The sequence below is a fragment of the Mobula hypostoma genome, chromosome 12 (genome assembly GCF_963921235.1).
Source record: "Mobula hypostoma chromosome 12, sMobHyp1.1, whole genome shotgun sequence".
Classification (NCBI taxonomy): domain Eukaryota; kingdom Metazoa; phylum Chordata; class Chondrichthyes; order Myliobatiformes; family Myliobatidae; genus Mobula; species Mobula hypostoma.
In genome coordinates, this window is record NC_086108.1 from 56361502 (window position 1) to 56379540 (window position 18039).

The 18039-nt window shown below is 41.8% G+C and overlaps 1 protein-coding gene across 1 annotated transcript in view; it reads right to left on the reverse strand.

Moving 5' to 3' along the window:
- The window catches only part of dnai4 (dynein axonemal intermediate chain 4), a 96776-nt gene that overhangs the window by 23563 nt on the left and 55174 nt on the right, over window positions 1–18039 (reverse strand). Inside the window, exons 10-13 of the mRNA XM_063064950.1 lie at window positions 15158–15244; window positions 5182–5333; window positions 4116–4273; window positions 3446–3570 (exon numbers count right to left, since the gene is read on the reverse strand). Coding sequence (XP_062921020.1) covers window positions 3446–3570; window positions 4116–4273; window positions 5182–5333; window positions 15158–15244 — 522 coding nt within the window. The remainder of the gene's footprint in view (window positions 1–3445; window positions 3571–4115; window positions 4274–5181; window positions 5334–15157; window positions 15245–18039) is intronic.

Genomic DNA, 18039 nt, shown 5'->3' on the forward strand with positions numbered 1-18039 from the left:
CCCGTTTATTCCCACTCTTTGCTTCCTGTCTGCCAACCAATTCTCTATCCACATCAATACCATACCCCCAATACCGTATGCTTTAAGTTTGCACACTAATCTCCTGTGTGGGACCTTGTCAAAAGCCTTTTGAAAATCCAAATATACCACATCCACTGGTTCTCCCCTATCCACTCTACTAGTTACATCCTCAAAAAATTCTGTGAGATTTGTCAGACATGATTTTCCTTTCACAAATCCATGCTGACTTTGTCCGATGATTTCACCACTTTCCAAATGTGCTGTTATCACATCTTTGATAACTGACTCTAGCATTTTCCCCACCACCGATGTTAGGCTAACTGGTCTATAATTCCCCGGTTTCTCTCTCCCTCCTTTTTTAAAAAGTGGGGTTACATTAGCCACCCTCCAATCCTCAGGAACTAGTCCAGAATCTAAAGAGTTTTGAAAAATTATCACTAATGCATCCACTATTTCTTGGGCTACTTCCTTAAGCACTCTTAGATGCAGACCATCTGGCCCTGTGGATTTATCTGCCTTTAATCCCTTCAATTTACCTAACACCACTTCCCTACTAACATGTATTTCCCTCAGTTCCTCCATCTCGCTAGACCCTCTGTCCCCTACTATTTCCAGAAGATTATTTATGTCCTCCTTAGTGAAGACAGAACCAAAGTAGTTATTCAATTGGTCTGCCATGTCCTTGTTCCCCATGATCAATTCACCTGTTTCTGACTGTAAGGGACCTACATTTGTCTTAACCAATCTTTTTCTTTTCACATATCTGTAAAGGCTTTTACAGTTAGTTTTTATGTTCCCTGCCAGTTTTCTCTCATAATCATTTTTCCCTTTCCTAATTAAGCCCTTTGTCCTCCTCTGCTGGACTCTGAATTTCTCCCAGGCCTTAGGTGAGCCGCCTTTCCTGGCTAATTTGTATGCTTCTTCTTTGGAATTGATACTATTCCTAATTTCCCTTGTCAGCCACGGGTGCACTACCTTCCCTGGTTTATTCTTTTGCCAAACTGGAATGAACAATTGTTGTAGTTCATCCATGCGATCTTTAAATGCTTGCCATTGCATATCCACCGTCAACCCTTTAAGTATCATCTGCCAGTCTATCTTAGCTAATTCACGTCTCATACTTTCAAAGTTACCCTTCTTTAAGTTCAGAACCGTTGTTTCTGAAATCACTATGTCACTCTCCATCTTAATGAAGAATTCCACCATATTATGGTCACTCTTACCCAAGGGGTCTCTCACGACAAGATTGCTAATTAACCCTTCCTCATTGCTCAATACCCACTCTAGAATGGCCTGCTCTCTAGTTGGTTCCTCGACATGTTGGTTCGAAAAACCATCTCGCATACGTTCCAAGAAATCCTCTTCCTCAGCACCCTTACCAGTTTGGTTCACCCAATCTATATGTAGCTTGAAGTCACCCATTATAACTGCTGTTTCTTTATTGCACACATTTCTAATTTCCTGTTTAATGCCATCCCCAACCTCACTACTACTGTCAGGTGGCCTGTACATAACTCCCACCAGCGTTTTCTGCCCCTTAGTGTTATGCAGCTCTACCCATATTGATTCCACATCCTCCCGGCTAATGTCCTTCCTTTCTATTGCGTTAATCTCCTCTCTAACCAGCAATGCTACCCTACCTCCTTTTCTTTCATGTCTATCCCTCCTGAATATTGAATATCCCTGAATGTTGAGCTCCCATCCTTGGTCACCCTGGAGCCATGTCTCTGTGATCCCAACTATATCATATTCATTAATAACAATCTGCACTTTTAATTCATCCACCTTGTTACGAATGCTCCTTGCATTGACAGACAAAGCCTTCAGGCTTGCTTATACAATTACGTCGAAAAGTGGCCCTTTTTGATTTTTGCCCTGGATTTGCCGGCCTGCCACTTTTACTTTTCACCTTACTACTTTTTGCTTCCACCCTCATTTTACACCCCTCTGTCTCTCTGCACTTGTTCCCATCCCCCTGTTGTGAACTAACCTCCTCTCTCCCAGTCTCTTTAATTTGATTCCCACCCCCCCAACCATTCTAGTTTAAAGTCACCTCAGTAGCCCTCACAAATCTCCCAGCCAGGATATTGGTCCCCCTAGGATTCAAGTGTAACCCGTCCTTTTTGTACAGGTCACACCTGCGCCAAAAGAGGTCCCAATGATTCAAAAACTTAAATCCCTGCCCCCTGCTCCAATCCCTCAGCCACGCATTTATCCTCCACCTCATTGCATTCTCACTGTCGCGTAGCACAGGCAGTAATCTTGAGATTACTACCTTTGCAGTCCTTTTCCTCAACTCCCTTCCTAACTCCCTATATTCTCCTTTCAGGACCTCTCCCCTTTTCCTACCTATGTCATTGGTACCCATATGTACCACAACCTCTGGCTCCTCACCCTCCCACTTCAGGATCTCTTGGACGTGATCAGAAATATCCCGGACCCAGGCACCAGGGATGCAAACTACCATCCGGGTCTCCGGACTGCGTCCACAGAATTGCCTATCTGACCCCCTTACTATCAAGTCCCCTATTACTACTGCCCTCCTCTTCCCTTCTCTACCCTTCTGAGCTACAGGGCCAGACTCTGTGCTAGAGGCACGGCCACTGTCACTTCCCCCAGGTAAGCTGTACCCCCCCCCAACAGTACTCCTATTGTCAAGGGGTACAGCCACTGTGGTACTCTCTATTACCTGACTCTTCCTCTTCCCCCTCCTAGCTGTGACCTACTTGTCTGCCTCCCGTGGCACCGGTGTGACCACCTGCCTGTAACTCCTCTCTATCAACTCCTCACTCTCCCTGACAAGACAATGGTCATTGAGCTGCAGCTCCGGTTCCTTAGCGCAGTCTCCTAGGAGCTGCATCTTGGCGCACCTGGCGCAGATGTGGACGTGCGGGTGGCCTGGAGACTCCAGGACCTCCCACATCTGGCACCGAGAACAACAATCTGCTCTATAATACACTCATACTTCCCCCTCCTCAAATAACAACAAAAAATGAATACCAAACCCTCGTCGCCTCGCCCATTTCCGCCTAAGCCCGTTGAGCTGAAGCCCTTAAGCCTTCACTCTGCTCCCGGCTCACTCCACAGCTCGCAAACTACGCTGCCCACTGTATAAGGCTCTGTTCCTTTTAAATCTTCCACGCTTCACTGCCTGACGTCACACGCCTGCGCAGCCCCGCCTCTCTGAACACCGATGAAAAAAAAACCGAAGAATTCAAAAATGGCTTGCTCCGCATGTGTCTAGATAGGCACATGGATGATGGAAAAATGGAGGGATATGTGGAAAAATGGAGAGATATGTGGAAGGAAAGGGTTAGATTGATTTTAGATTAGGTTAAAAGGTCAGCACAACATTGTGGGCCAAAGGACCAGTACCATGCTGAAATGCTCTATGTTCCAAAAGTTTAGATTTTATTAAACATACCTTTGGGTGGAAATCAAAACACATTCCTGGCGCTTGGCGAGATATGGATGCTTCACTCTTCTTTTCTTTATCAGTAATAATTTTTTTAGATGTCTGTACACTTGTTCGTTTTATCCTCATTAAATCTGGGGTATAAAATGAATGTTACACAATGAAACATCATGAGTTCACATTCCTGTGATAACAGCACAAGTGAGGATTTATTTATTTATTTGCCTGAAACTTATTCAGCCTCAGCCAAATAAATAAATAAGAAATTGTAATGAATTATGGGCTGTCTGGAGGTGTAGTGACATCAGCAAGGGACTTCAAGGCAGATGACCCTGAGTTCAAACCCAGCCGGGTCCCAGCCTGGGCAGCAGCAGTATCTGCGTGGGAGAAAGACCTGGCAATCTACTTCTGTATCTTGTCATGAAAACTCTATGAACCCTATGGTCCACGAGGTCACAAAGAGTTGGACTCGACTAAACAACTGAACAACAACAACAATGAATTATAATGTACAAATACTTGTTTTAAGTGAAATTTAACCTTGGAACTGAAGCTGCAAAATTGAAGCCTCAATTCCTTATTCAGTTGTACTTTACAGACAACTTAAGAGTAGCAAAATAAACAGTAATTTACTGCTTCTTCCCATCTCCAACACTCTATGATTGGATTCAAGGCTTACCGGATGATTCCAGTCCTTTTGCAAGAGTCCATTTGGCAATCCTACCATCTGCAGCAATAGAGAACAATGTCCCTTCCTTTTCATCCCCTTTGGAATTTCTATCCTGTTCAGTCCACTTCAGTTGCCAGACAGGGCCAATGTGCTTATTCATATCATTACTACAAATGATAAAAATGACAATTTTTTTCTAAAGTCCCCAATTGAAATATGATTTTCAACTTTTTAAGAGTACTTGTCCATGAACAACAAACAAGGTGTTGCTGACATTCATCACCACCACCCACATTTCACATCCTGGAGTCACCCCATACCCAAACTTGCCAGGTCCACTATCCTGCACAGTCAAAGTGTCCCAGATCCCAGTATTTGGACCTAATGCACTAAGGAAGAACTGCTACCAAGGTTTCCCTGAAACCCTTGACAAATGCAACTGCCGTGGCCCTGACTTGTCTAGATGCGAAAAATTAAAAATAAAGAAATTCAAAATCACTATTGAAATTAATGGAATTGAATATATGGTGTACTTAACCATACACCACTAAATATTGACAAGTGAGTTTGGGATTTCCAATGTGGGGAAGTTTGAAAATATGGATTTGCTGCCATTTAAACTGGTAAATGCCAGTGGTTCTATATCACTGCAAATAACTTAATACAGGTTCCAGCTTATTAAAGGGCTAATAGTTACAAAGATAGCTGGTGATCATTCAACTGAGAGGCAAATAAACACTTGGTTAAAATTATTTCAGTGCTCTAAAAACAACAGAATGAATCTTAACTTTGGCTGATAGATCCAAATGGAATTGCCAACATTCAAACAATTCCGCAGTGGTAAATCCTTGAGTTAGATGGAGACACTGTATGCCCAAATGCATTAAATAGTATTTAGCGCCTTATTTCTTACTACAATCTGTTACTGGAACCAAGTCTTGTGGAGTGCATCTCTCTTTTGACTTAGCAGTCAGAACTGCATAAGTTCAGGAACTCAACCAATTCAGGAAAAAAGATAAAAGATGATGCTCAGCACCGCATTGTCATGGTAACCAAAATAATTTGGTGATCTCACCTGCTGTCCAGAAGCAATCCATTTTCAGAGTTGCGTACATTGTAGATAGCCACAAGTCCATTGTAGAAGCCAACTGCCAGCAGATTGGGGCTATCCGAAGAGAAATCCAATGCTGTAACACCACTTTCACAGTGATAGACGCGCTCAGGCCACTAGTACAAATGCAAATGTACATTTTTTGAGGGTGGAAGTAGTAGTACATCAATTATCACATTCTGATTGAAAAACATTGTTCTTCTAAAGAAATGGAATTTCCCCGAATAATAATTGAGAGATGTAAAATGGGTTGCTAAATTACCCTCAACTCATACACTATCACACAAAATCAAAACCTGCACTAGTACTTGGAACGTGAAAAAAGGGAACTATGGAATGCATTTGTGTACCACAGGATGGTAGGGATTCCTGCCTGATTACCAGCACAGTTGCAGATTTTTTTTATATATAAATGCAGGAGAAATGCAGATATGACATTTTGGACTGGAGGACCAAGAGGACTATAACAAATCATTACTCTGCAGAGCAGTGCTAAGTTGTGCACAAGTGTATTCCTAAAGAATTCAACTAATTCAGTAGATTTTTGGAAATGTAGAGTCATAGAACACTACAGCACAAAAGTAAGAGTAAGGGGAAATATGAAGCTATCAGGCAGGAACTTGGAAGCATAAATTGGGAACAGATGTCCTCAGGGAAATGTACGGCAGAAATGTGGCAAATGTTCAGGGGATATTTACGTGGTGTTCTGCATAGGTATGTTCCAATGAGACAGGGAAAGGATGGTAGGGTACAGGAACAGTGATATACAAGGCTGTTGAAAATCTAGTCAAGAAGAAAAGCTTATGAAAGGTACAAAAAAACTAGGTAATGATACAGATCTAGAAAATTATAAGCCTAGCAAGAAGGAGTTTAAGAATGAAATTAGGAGCCAGAAGGGGCCATGAGAAGGCCTTGGCAAGCAGAATTAAGGAAAACCCCAAGGCATTCTACAAGTATGTGAAGAGCAAGAGGATAATACATGAGAGAATAGGACCAATCAAGTGTGACAGTAGAAAAGTGTGCATGGAACCGGAGGAGATAGCAGAGGTACTTAATGAATACTTTTGCTTCAGTATTCACTATAGAAAAGGACCTTGGCGATTTAGGGACGACTTACAGTGGACTGAAAAGCTTGAGCATCTGGACATTAAAGAGGATGTGCTGGAGCTTTTGGAAAGCATCAAGTTGGATAAGTCACCAGGACCATACGAGATATACCCCAGGCTACTGTGAGAGGCGAGGGAGAAGATTGCTGAGCCTCTGGCAATGATCTGGGAGAAGTTCAGGAGGATTGGAGGGCTGCAGATGTTGTTCCCTGATTCAAGAAAGGGAGTAGAGATAGCGTAGGAAATTATAGACCACTGAGTCTTACTTCTGTGGTTGGTAAGTTGATGGAGAAGATCCTGAGAGGCAGGATTTATGAACATTTGGAGAGGTATAATACGATTAGGAATAGTCAGCATGGCTTTGTCAAAGGCCTTAGCAGCCTGATTGAAATTTTTGAGGATGTGACTAAACACGTTGATGAAAGTAGAGCAGTAGATGTAGTGTATATGGATTTCAGCAAGGCATTTGATAAGGTATACCATGCAAGGCCTATTGAGAAAGTAAAGAGGCATGGGATCCAAGGGGACCTGGCTTTGTGGATCCAGAATTGGCTTGCCCACAGAAGGCAAAGAGTGGTTGTAGACAAGTCATATTCTGCATGGAGGTCAGTGACCAGTGGTGTGCCTCAGGGATCTGTTTTGGGATCCCTTCTCTTTGTGACATTTATAAATGATCTGGATCAGGAAGTGGAGGGATCGGTTAGTAAATTTGCTGTGGACACAAAGGTTGGGGGTGTTGTGGATAGTGTGGAGGGCCGTCAGAGGTTACAGCGGGACATTGATAGGATGCAAAACTGGGCTGAGAAGTGGCAGATGGAGTTCAACCTAGATAAGTGTGAGGTGGTTCATTTTGGTAGGTCAAATATGATGGAAGAATATAGTATTAATGGTAAGACTCTTGGCAGTGTGGAGGATCAGAGGGATCTTGGAGTTCAAGTCCATAGGACACTCAAAGCTGCTGTGTGGTTATGAAGGCATACAGAGTATTGGCCTTCATCAACCATTGGATTGAGTTCATTGAAAGGTAATGTTACAGCTATATAGAACACTGGTCAGAAACCACTTGGAGTATTGTGTTCAGTTCTAGTCACCTCGCTACAGGAAGGATGTGGAAACTTTCAAAAAGGTGCAGAGGAGATTTACAAGGATGTTGCCTGGATTGGGGAGCATGCTTTATGAGAATAGGTTGAGTGAACTTGGCCTTTTCTCCTTGAAGCGGCAAAGGATGAGAGGTGACCCTCTAAAGGCGTATAAGATGATGGAAGGCATTGATCGTGTGGATAGTCAGAGGCTTTTTCCCAGGGCTGAAATGGCTAACTCGAGAGGGCACAGTTTTAGGGTGCTTGGAAGGAGATGTCAGGGGTAAGTTTTTTATGCAGAGAGTGTTGAGTGTGTGGAATGGGCTGCCCGTGGCGGTGGTGGAGGCAGATACAATAGTGGCTTTTAAGAGTCTCTTGGATAGGTCCATGGACCTTAAAAAATAGAGGGCTATGGGTAACCCTAGGTAATTTCTAAAGTAAGTACATATTCGGCACAGTATTGTGGGCCGAAGGGCCTATATTGTGCTGTAGGTTTTTTATGTTTTCGAAACAGGGCCTTCAGTCCAAGTGGTCTCTGTCGAACCATTAGCCATATGAAAAAACGTAACTGAAAGAATGTCAGTGTAGGTGTGTAGATCTGCATAAAGGCCTCAAAAAGCATCGATCTAATATTCACCTTTTTTTTTATATATATTGTACATATTAATAGATTGCAACTCTGTCAAATAGACTTATTTCTTGAAGCTCATCTTAAATTGGAGACAAGTGCTTCTAAAAAGGTAGAGACTGCTGCAGGGAAACAAGATAGCTGATGATAAGTTGGGTAGAAGTTTTCAGGTTGACAAGCAGTGATCTAAATAAACATATCCTTCTTCATAGTAAGCCATTATAAAAATACAGTATTCATCTGAAATGTGGGGAAGTTGCTCACCCTAGTTTTATGATTATGTGAAGTAAGCTGCATGTATTCTGTAAATAGTGTTTGTAGCACAAAAGAAATTGATCTAAATAAAATCAAATAGTTTTCACTAGTTTTCACTGCTAGCAACATTTTATACATCCCATGGGCAAATTGGAGTCCCCATGTGCCACCTAGGCACTAAGGGTTCAGACGATGATGACGGTGGGTACCAATTGGAACCAATGCTTCAAAACCATGCACCATGTAGTTACCATGGTTACTTTAACAGAATCTTCTGCCAAGAAGGACAAAAGCAACAAGTTCATCAGAAAACAACCAACAGCAGGTTCCTCTCAGAGATACACACCTCCCTTGCTTGGAAATATACATCTATTCCTTCCACGTTAACAGGCCCCAGTCCTATAACTCCCCACTCAACAGCAGTGAGGGAAGACAGCAGAAAGGCTGTATAAGTTCAGGAACCTTGCCGTAATCTTTTCAAGGATGATGAAGGATGGGTAATGTGCTGTCTTGCCCACATTACAATAAACTGGTTAAATACAAAATTGCATTCTTCTGATCCTACTTATTTTCTTAAACAATAAAATTTGGTCACGCAATACAATCTATTCTTATTATCTCATCCTGCAGGAATAACTAGAAGCAACATGGTAAACTAGGTAGCAAATGTAGTCACAGTTAGCAGTAGTTCATTAAGTTCGGTCTGCTTAAAGAAATCTAGATTTAAACATGATGGCATCAGCTACCATGCTGCCCCTAAAGCCTGCTCATCCATTCAATAAAATCATGGATGACCTGACTGTACCCGAACTCCAAATGACTAACTGTCCCTAGTAACCCCATGTTTTTCAATAATTAATCTAACTTCAGCTTAAAATTACTCTATGATACTGTTTCCACCACCCTTGAGGAAAGAGAATTCCAAGGACCCTCAACCCTCTGAGAATAACTTTGCTTCATAAGTTTAAAAAAAACAACAAAATGTTGAAAATAAAGGGGACATTAGACAGCATCTGTGGAAAAATGAACAGAAGTGAGGAAAATGAACAGAAGTGACACTTCAGGTCAAAAATTCTTCATTATTCACTTCATCTCCATCTTAAGTGGGCAATACGCTTATTCTGAAGCAGTATCCCATAGTTATAAATTTTCCATAAGAGGAAACATTCTCCCCAAACTCATCATGTCAAGAGCCCTCAGGATATTTTCAATCAAATCAATTTGCACTCTTATGACCTCCAGTGGTTACGAGTCTAGCCTAGATCCCAATATTTTCCCACAAGACAACATGCCTATTCCATGTATCAGTCTACAAAGTTTCTTTAAGAAGTAATTACATCCTCCCTTAAATAAGGGGATCAATATCATATAGTCATAGTAGGCAGCCATCAATCTCAGGGGATCATAGGTTTGTGCCTCTGGTGGACTGTGTCCTCTCCAGGGCACAAGCCTGTTGGGGGTGGGGGGGGTGAAGAACCGGCTGTTGCCCATACAGCGAGTTCCCCTCTCCACACCACTGATGTAGTCCAAGGGAAGGGCATGCACTGATACAGCTTGGCACCAGTGTCGTCACAGAGGCTGCCAGAGTGAAATTGTAAACAACATCAAACTGCCTTTATGGAAATGAACAGTCAACATTTCAGGCCAAGACCCTTCGTCAGGATGAAGGGTCTCGGCCCAAAACGTTGACTGTTCGCTTCCACAAATGCTGCCCGACCTGCTGAGTTCCTCCAGCGTGTTATGTGTGTTGCTTTGACCCCAGCGTCTGCAGAGTATTTTGTGTTTACGATCGAACTGCCTTGGGACTCTGGCTCCTCAGGGTTTACTCCTGAAGCCTTTCCCATGAGTGGGTATGGCCACAATGCAGCGGAAGTTTAAAATCAGAGTTTTCCTTCTCCTAGGCAGGCTTCCATCCAAGGCTAACGAGCCCCACCTTCCCGAGGCACCTAGTTTTGAGGTGCCAATGGTCAACCTTTGCCACTTCTCTTGTCCGTAGAAACAGTTCTTCTGGGCCTGGTAGCTAAGCCACACATGTAGGCCAAGAGTTGGACTTGGTTGTCAGAAGCTGTTAAGAGTCTTACACCATTTGGAGCTCTCTATACCCACTACCACCCCCAGCTATGACAACATTAAACAAACATCATACGCTGTACGTTATTTTAGATGTGACATCACCAATGTTCTATACAACTTAAACATAAACTTAACCTTATAACTTAAACTTATATTCAAACACCTGGCAATAAATTATAATATTCTATTTACTCTTCTAATTACTTGTTGTGCCTATGTAAGGGTTTCTCTTTTATGTTAACTGGCTAATAAAATGGCTTCTCTGTAATGTTAACTGCTGAGGTAATGGGTTTTCTGTAGCAGCATGTTTGGGTTATAACTAGTGATTACGGGACTTTTATCCAATGGGAGACATGTTATTTCTTTCTTGTCTGTCTAAAGCTGTTAGTTTGCGCGGGCCTTGGGGAGAAGGCACAAGGAGGATGAAGAAAAAGGATTTGACTTGAGGAGTCGGTGGGTTGCCCGACCCCCTGGGCTCTGGGCGGGAGGTTGACGACGATCGAAGGAGGATCAGCGAAGGAAAATCTGTGAGCTCCAACGATTTGTGCACTGGACTGTTTAATAAGATTATTGGCGCCTTTTGTTTTATATTTTATTTTCCTATTAGTCTCATAGTCAAATTAAGAGTTAAAAAATCTTACTTGTCTAACCGCATATTGTGTACTGTTTGTTATTTCGGGGTACTGATCTGACACAGGGGACACTTCACGCAGCATCCACCCAAACGGGAGTTCGAAAGTTTGGCCGGGCAGGAGGTTAACACTCCTGAGATCATGCCGCTAGGCAGAGCAAGTATTACACCTATACACTAGTTTTTTGTGAATCATGCTGCTCAGAATTCTGGAAACTCTCACTACCTAAAGAATATACTTATCTTTAATTTTCCTGCCAAAATGGATGCCACATTTTCCCATATCAAACCATTTTTGCTACATCTTTGCCCACTCAGTTGCTTACATAAATCCCTTTGTACCATCCTTGTGTCCATGTGTCAAGTTACTTCCTGGTTTAGTTTTGCATCACAGCAAAATTAGCAACCATACCCTCAGCACCTTCACCCAAACCTTTTACATGAATTGTAAAATATTAAGGATTCATTTAAGAATACTCTCTGCGGTACATCACCACCTATACATTGCCAACCAGAAAATAATCCATTTATGCTCTCCTCTATTTCTTGTCAGCCAAATAATCTCTTATCTAAACCATTATCTTACCTCTGTGATTATGCTAATCACAAGCTTTAACTTCCACTTCAGACTTATGGAACAAACATTACAAAACGCCTACCAAAAATATAGTACATCCATCTTTTATATACTGCACATCTTCTTCAAAGAGTTCCAATAACTTGGTCAAAAATGAGACATAATTATGTTAACTTTGCTAGGTTACCTTGAATATATTTTTTTGTTTGAAGGCCCTGCTACAACATCGTTAATAACATCTTCACACATTGAAGGGATAGTGGATAAATTAGCTATGATCTTTCAAAATTCTCTAGGTTTAAGCAAAGTCCCTGTGCATTGAAAAAGCATTAATGTAATATCCCTGTACATTGGGAAACAAATCAGACGAAGAATAAATGTAGAGGTTTGGTTACAACTGTACAATATGCTGGTTAGACCACACCTGGAAACACTACATAAGAGTCTTACGTATGTTTCTTTTTTGAGGAAGCATATATTTGCATTGGAGGTAGTTCAGAGAAGGCTCCACATGTTGATTCCTGAGATGAAGGGGTTGATGTACAAGGCAAAATTCAACAGGTTTGGCCTGTGGAGTTTAGAGATATGAGAAATTTTTGAAATATACATGATTCCAAAGGGTGCAACAGGATCAAACAGGTTGTTTAAAATAGAGAATTCAGTTTCAGAATAAAGGGGTGCCAATCTAAGATGAAAAGAAAGAAGATTTTTTTCTCTTAAAGGATCATGAATCTCCAGCAGAAATGAAGGATGAAAGACAAGAAAATCTGCAGATGCAGAAGGATGAAAGAAATATTAAATACATTCAAGACCAAGATATAATTTGATCTACAGGGATTCAGTCAATTTTCATTGGAACTGGCAGGGGAGTATATAGAACATAGAATAGTACAGCACAGTACAGGCCCTTCAGCCCACAATGTTGTGCCGACCCTCAAACCCTGCCTCCTATATAAGCCCCCACCTTAAATTCCTCCATATACCTGTCTAGTAGTCTCTTAAACTTCACTAGTGTATCTGCCTCCACCACTGACTCAGGCAGTGCATTCCACGCACCAACCACTCTCTGAGTAAAAAACCTTCCTCTAATATCCCCCTTGAACTTCCCACCTCTTACCTTAAAGCCATGTCCTCTTGTATTGAGCAGTGGTGCCCTGGGGAAGAGGCGCTGGCTATCCACTCTATCTATTCTTCTTATTATCTTGTACACCTCTATCATGTCTCCTCTCATCCTCCTTCTCTCCAAAGAGTAAAGCCCTAGCTCCCTTAACCTCTGATCATAATGCATACTTTCTAAACCAGGCAGCATCCTGGTAAATCTCCTCTGTACCCTTTCCAATGCTTCCACATCCTTCCTATAGTGAGGTGTATAGGAACCTATATTTGGAACCAGGTTCAGAATATCTAGGATCTCATTAAAACAGGGTCAAGTGGACATTTGACCTACTCTTGCTGCTAAGGTAGCGTTGTTAAAATTACATAAAGGTTGTCAATAGCTAAACCTTGCTCTTACATAATTTATAACTGCATTAAAAAGTAAACCACCAAAAGATGTAGAGCACCACACAGAAAGCTTGATGAACTTAACAAATCAGGAAGGAAACTGTGGAGGGAAATGGACAGTTGCTATTTCAGGCCAAGACCATTCATCTGGATTGGAAAGAAAGAGGGGATACAGCCAGTATAAAAAAGGTGAAGGTGGGAAGGGGCTGAGCAAAACCTAGTGAGTGACAGCTGGATCCAGGTACGGGTGGTATGTGTGGTAGGCAGGTGGGGGTGGGAGTGGGAATTTTTATTTGTATTTAGAGATACAGCATGAAATAGGCCACATTGGCCATTCAAGCTGTGCCGCCAGCAAGCTGCCAATTTAACCCTAGCCTAATCATACATCAATTTACAATAACCAGTTGACCTACTAACTGGTAAGTCTTTGGACTGTGGGAACAAACCAGAACACGCGGGGAGGATTTACAAACTCCTTACAGAGGATGCCAGGATTGAACTCCGACACTCCGAGTTATAATAATGTAATGCTAACCACTACACTTCTGTGGTGCTAAGAAGCTAGTAGGTGATGAGTGGAAATGACAAAGGGCTAAAAATGGAATTTGATAAAGAGGACAATGGACCTCTCAGAGAAGGTAAGGTGGGGGGGGCGGGGGAAACCAGTGTGAAGACTGGATGATCAGCAAATTGAGAGTGTAGGGGAGGGAAATAAGATTGAATTGACTATTTCTTACATCCTTCACATACACGAGGAGTAAAAATCTTTACGTTATGTCTCCATCTAAATGTGCAATGTGAAATCATAGCAATTTACAATAATTTATAATAAATAGAACAGCCAATGTAATATAGAGTACACTTAAGTCAGCGTGAGTTTATCAGTCTGAAGGCCTGGTGGAAGAAGCTGTCCCGGAGCCTGTTGGTCCTGGCTTTTATGCTGCAGTACCACTTCCCGGATGGTAGCAGCTGGAGTAGATTGTGATTGGGATGGCTCGGGTCCCCAATGATCCTATGGGCCCTTTTTACACACCTGTCTTTGTAAATGTCCTGAATCATGGGAAGTTCACAACTACAGATGTGCTGGGCTGTCCGCACTACTCTCTGCAGAGTCCTGCAGTTAAGGGAGGTACAGTTCCCATACCAGGCAGTGATGCAGTCAGTCAGGATGCTCTCAATTGTTCCCCTGTAGAAGGTTCTTAGGATTTGGGGGCCCATAACAAACTTACTCAACTGTCTGAGGTGAAAGAAGCGCTGTAGTGCCTTTTCCACCACACAGCTGGTGTGTACAGACCATGTGAAGTCCTCGGTGATGTGGATGCCGAGGAACTTGAAGCAGTTCACGCTCTCAACCCCCAGATCCATTGATGTCAATAGGGGTTAGCCTGTCTCCATTCCTCCTGTAATCCACAACCATCTCCTTTGTTCTTGCGACATTGTGGAACAGGTTGTTTTCTTGACACCACTGTGTCAGAGATGACTTCTTCTCTGTAGGCCACCCCATTATTGTTTGAGATAAGGCCCATCAATATAGTGTCGTCAGCAAATTTAATTAGCAGATGGAGTGATGGGATGGTGCAATAAGGGGAAAAAAACTGGGATAGATGGGAGTGGTTAACAGAATTTAAAGAAATCTGTGTTCATGCCATCAGGTTGGAGACTACTAAGGTAGAGTCTGTTCCTCCCATCTTCATCTAGCTTCAACTTGACATTGGTAGAGGCCAGGACTGTCACGTTAGTGTGGGAATGGGGAAGAGAATTAGAATGGCTGGCCACTGGGAGGTCCTGGCTGAAGGCACTCCACGGTGGTCCCCAAATCTGATTTGGGTCTCACTGATGTTGATGAGGTTGTGCCAGTCACCTGTACATTTCCCTCCATAAGTTCTGCCTGACCTGCTGAATTCCTGCTGAAATGCTCCAGCTTTTTGGGTTTTGCATCTGAGTTCTAACATCTGCAGTCTCTTGTGTTCAACCAAGAGATGAAAAAGATCTAGAAGTTAAAACTCTACTGTAAATCATTTGGAGGAAACCAGAGGCACAATTAAAATATTGCATGAGTTATGAATGTTTCAACAACTTACAACTTACCATTGGATTTTTCAGTGACCAGCAGCAAATCAATCCTCCATTTTGTTCCTTATATCCAAAGCTTCCATAACCTACTGCTAGTAGGTCCTGAATGTCAACAAAACACAATTTTTATGTGACATAAAAATATAATCCTAGACTATAATCTGGGTTTCTTCCAGAATTCTAGCAATTGTAATTATTTCTTAACATTTTACTCAACTGATCATGAAATATCATCTTATTAGGAACTTCTCTGCAAACAGAGAATCCATTTAATAAAAACTCCCCATCATTAAAACTTAAATCCAATACAAAGGTATATGTGCAACATCCACAAAATGGCTATGAAGTATTTTTTTAAATTTCATTTTGAGATCAGTTTGATACACTGCCTACCATTTTAAAAAAACTATTCTGGCATTCATTCCAAACTTTGCTTTTATCCATATTAATTAACTTTTCATCCTTAGACCCAGCAGTTTAGTATGGAATAAGTAGATGATAACACAGTGGACTATTATGAATGGATGAACTACAAAAACCTGGAAAATTCATTGCACCACACTATTTAGCAGGCATATGATACATGCTTAAGAGTCTAATATGGAACAGAAGAACATAAGTATCAGTCTACAAGACTTCTTAAGCCTATCCAGCCAGTCAGCAAAATTTAAGGTTGATATGATCATGGCCTCATTTCCACATTCTTACCCTTCTTCAAAATCCTTGCCATATAATCCAAAGATCTGCTTCAGCTTTGAATATGTTTAATAACTGAGCCTTCACTGTGCCTTGGGATAGAGAATTACCAACATTTATTTGCTCAAAAAATCCTCCTCCTTTCTATCTTAAGTGGGAGATTCCTTACTCTGAAACAATGCCACCCAATTCTAGATTCTTTTATGAAGAAAAACATCCACCCAGCATCTGTCCTGGCAAAAGTACATTTATTATCAGAGTATGTACACTACACTACACGCAACTTTAAGATTTGTCTTCTTGCAGACAGTCATAAGACAAAGAAACACATTAAAACCCATTAAAAATCCACACAACAAAGACCGTCAAACCCCCAAATTGTGAAAAAGAAGAAATTGTGCAAGCAATTGAAAAAAGTAAACAAGTAACGTCAAGAACATGAACAGCAGAGTCCCCAAAAGTGAGTCCACAGCCACGGAACCGGTTCAGTGCTGAGGCAAGTGAAGCCGGTCCAGGAGCCTATTAGCTGCAGAGCCAGTTCAGTACTGAGGTGAGTGCTGATGGTTGCAGGCCACAGCTGTAGTCAGTTCAGTGCTAAAGCAAGTAAACTTCAGCTCCCATAGAACCTTAAATGGTTCAATAATATCAATTTTCATTATTCTAAAATCAAACAAGCAGAGACTGAACTTCACCACCTAAGTCAACACCATCACACCAGAAATCAACTTTGTGAATGTTCTAAAGGAAACTAAAACTGCACGACTTTCTAGAATTGTAGCAAGACTTTCTACTTTTGTATTCCTTTTCCTTGCAATATATGCCTTATGATTACCTAATTTATCTACATGTTAATTTTGTATTTAGCATTTGAGTACCCCTGCACTCATCTGTTAAGCAAACTCTGAAGACTTTTTCCATTTAAACAGAATTCTGCATTCTCATTCTTCTACCAAAGTGGATAACCTCACATAACCATCTGCTAGATTCTTGCCCACCCACCAAATTCAAATACATCTGCATAAGGTTAGTGCCCTCTTAACATCTTGCTTTCTCAGCAATTTTTAGTAACTTAGCTTGCCTACAGAAGGCAGAGGATAGTTAAAGATGGAGTGATCAGGTGGGTGATCAGTGGTGTTAGTAAGGCTGCAGATGACATGAAAGTTGATGGAGTTGTTGATAGTGTAGAAGGTTATCGTATGTTACAGTGGGATACTGACAGGATGCAGAGATGCCTGAAAAGTGGCAGATGGAATTCAACACAGAAAAGTGTGAAATGATTCACTTTGGAAAGTCAAATTTGAAGGTAGAATACGAGGTTAATGGCAAGATTTCTTAGCAGTGTGGAGGAATCACAAATAAGAGAAAACGTGCAGATTCTGGAAATCCAAGCAATACACACAAAATGCTGGAGGAACTCAGCAGGCCAGGCAACATCTATGAAAAAGAGTAAACAGTTGATGCCTTGGGCCAAGATTCTTCATCAGCTCTTCATCTCTTTCACCAATTGACTTCCCAGCTCTTTACTTCACCTCTTTCCCTCTCCCAGTTGCACCTATCACCTACTATCACCTGGTATTTCTTTCTCCCCTCTCCGCGTACCTTTTTACTCTGACTTCTTATCTTTTTTTCTCCAGTCCTGATGAAGAGTCTCAGGCCGAAACAACTGTTTACTCTTTTCCATAGATGCTGCCTGGCCTACTGAGTTCCTCCAACATTTTGTGTGTGTGGTGTGGAAGAATAAAGGATTTGGGAGTCCATGTCCATAGATCCCTCAAAGTTGCTGTGCAAGTTCATAGAGTTGTTAAGAAGGAATGTGTTGGCCTTCATTAGTCAGCAGGTTGAGTTCAAGAACTATGAGGGAATTTGCAACTCTACAAAACTCTGGTTTGACCACACTTGGAATATTGTGTTCAGTTCTCCTCGCCTCATAGGAAGGATGTGGAAGCTTTAGGAAGGGCGCAGAAGAGATTTACCGTAATTCTGCCTGGACTAGATGGCATGTCTTATGATAAAAGATCGAGTGAGTTAGGGTTTGTTTCTTTGGAGCAGAGGATGAGAGGTCATTTAATAGAGGTGTACAAAATGATAAGAGGCATAGGGTGGATAGCCAGATACGCTTGCGCAGGACAGAGATGGCTAATATGAAGGGGCATCATTTTAAGGTGATTGGTGGAAAACATGGGGGAAAAATAAGAGGTAAG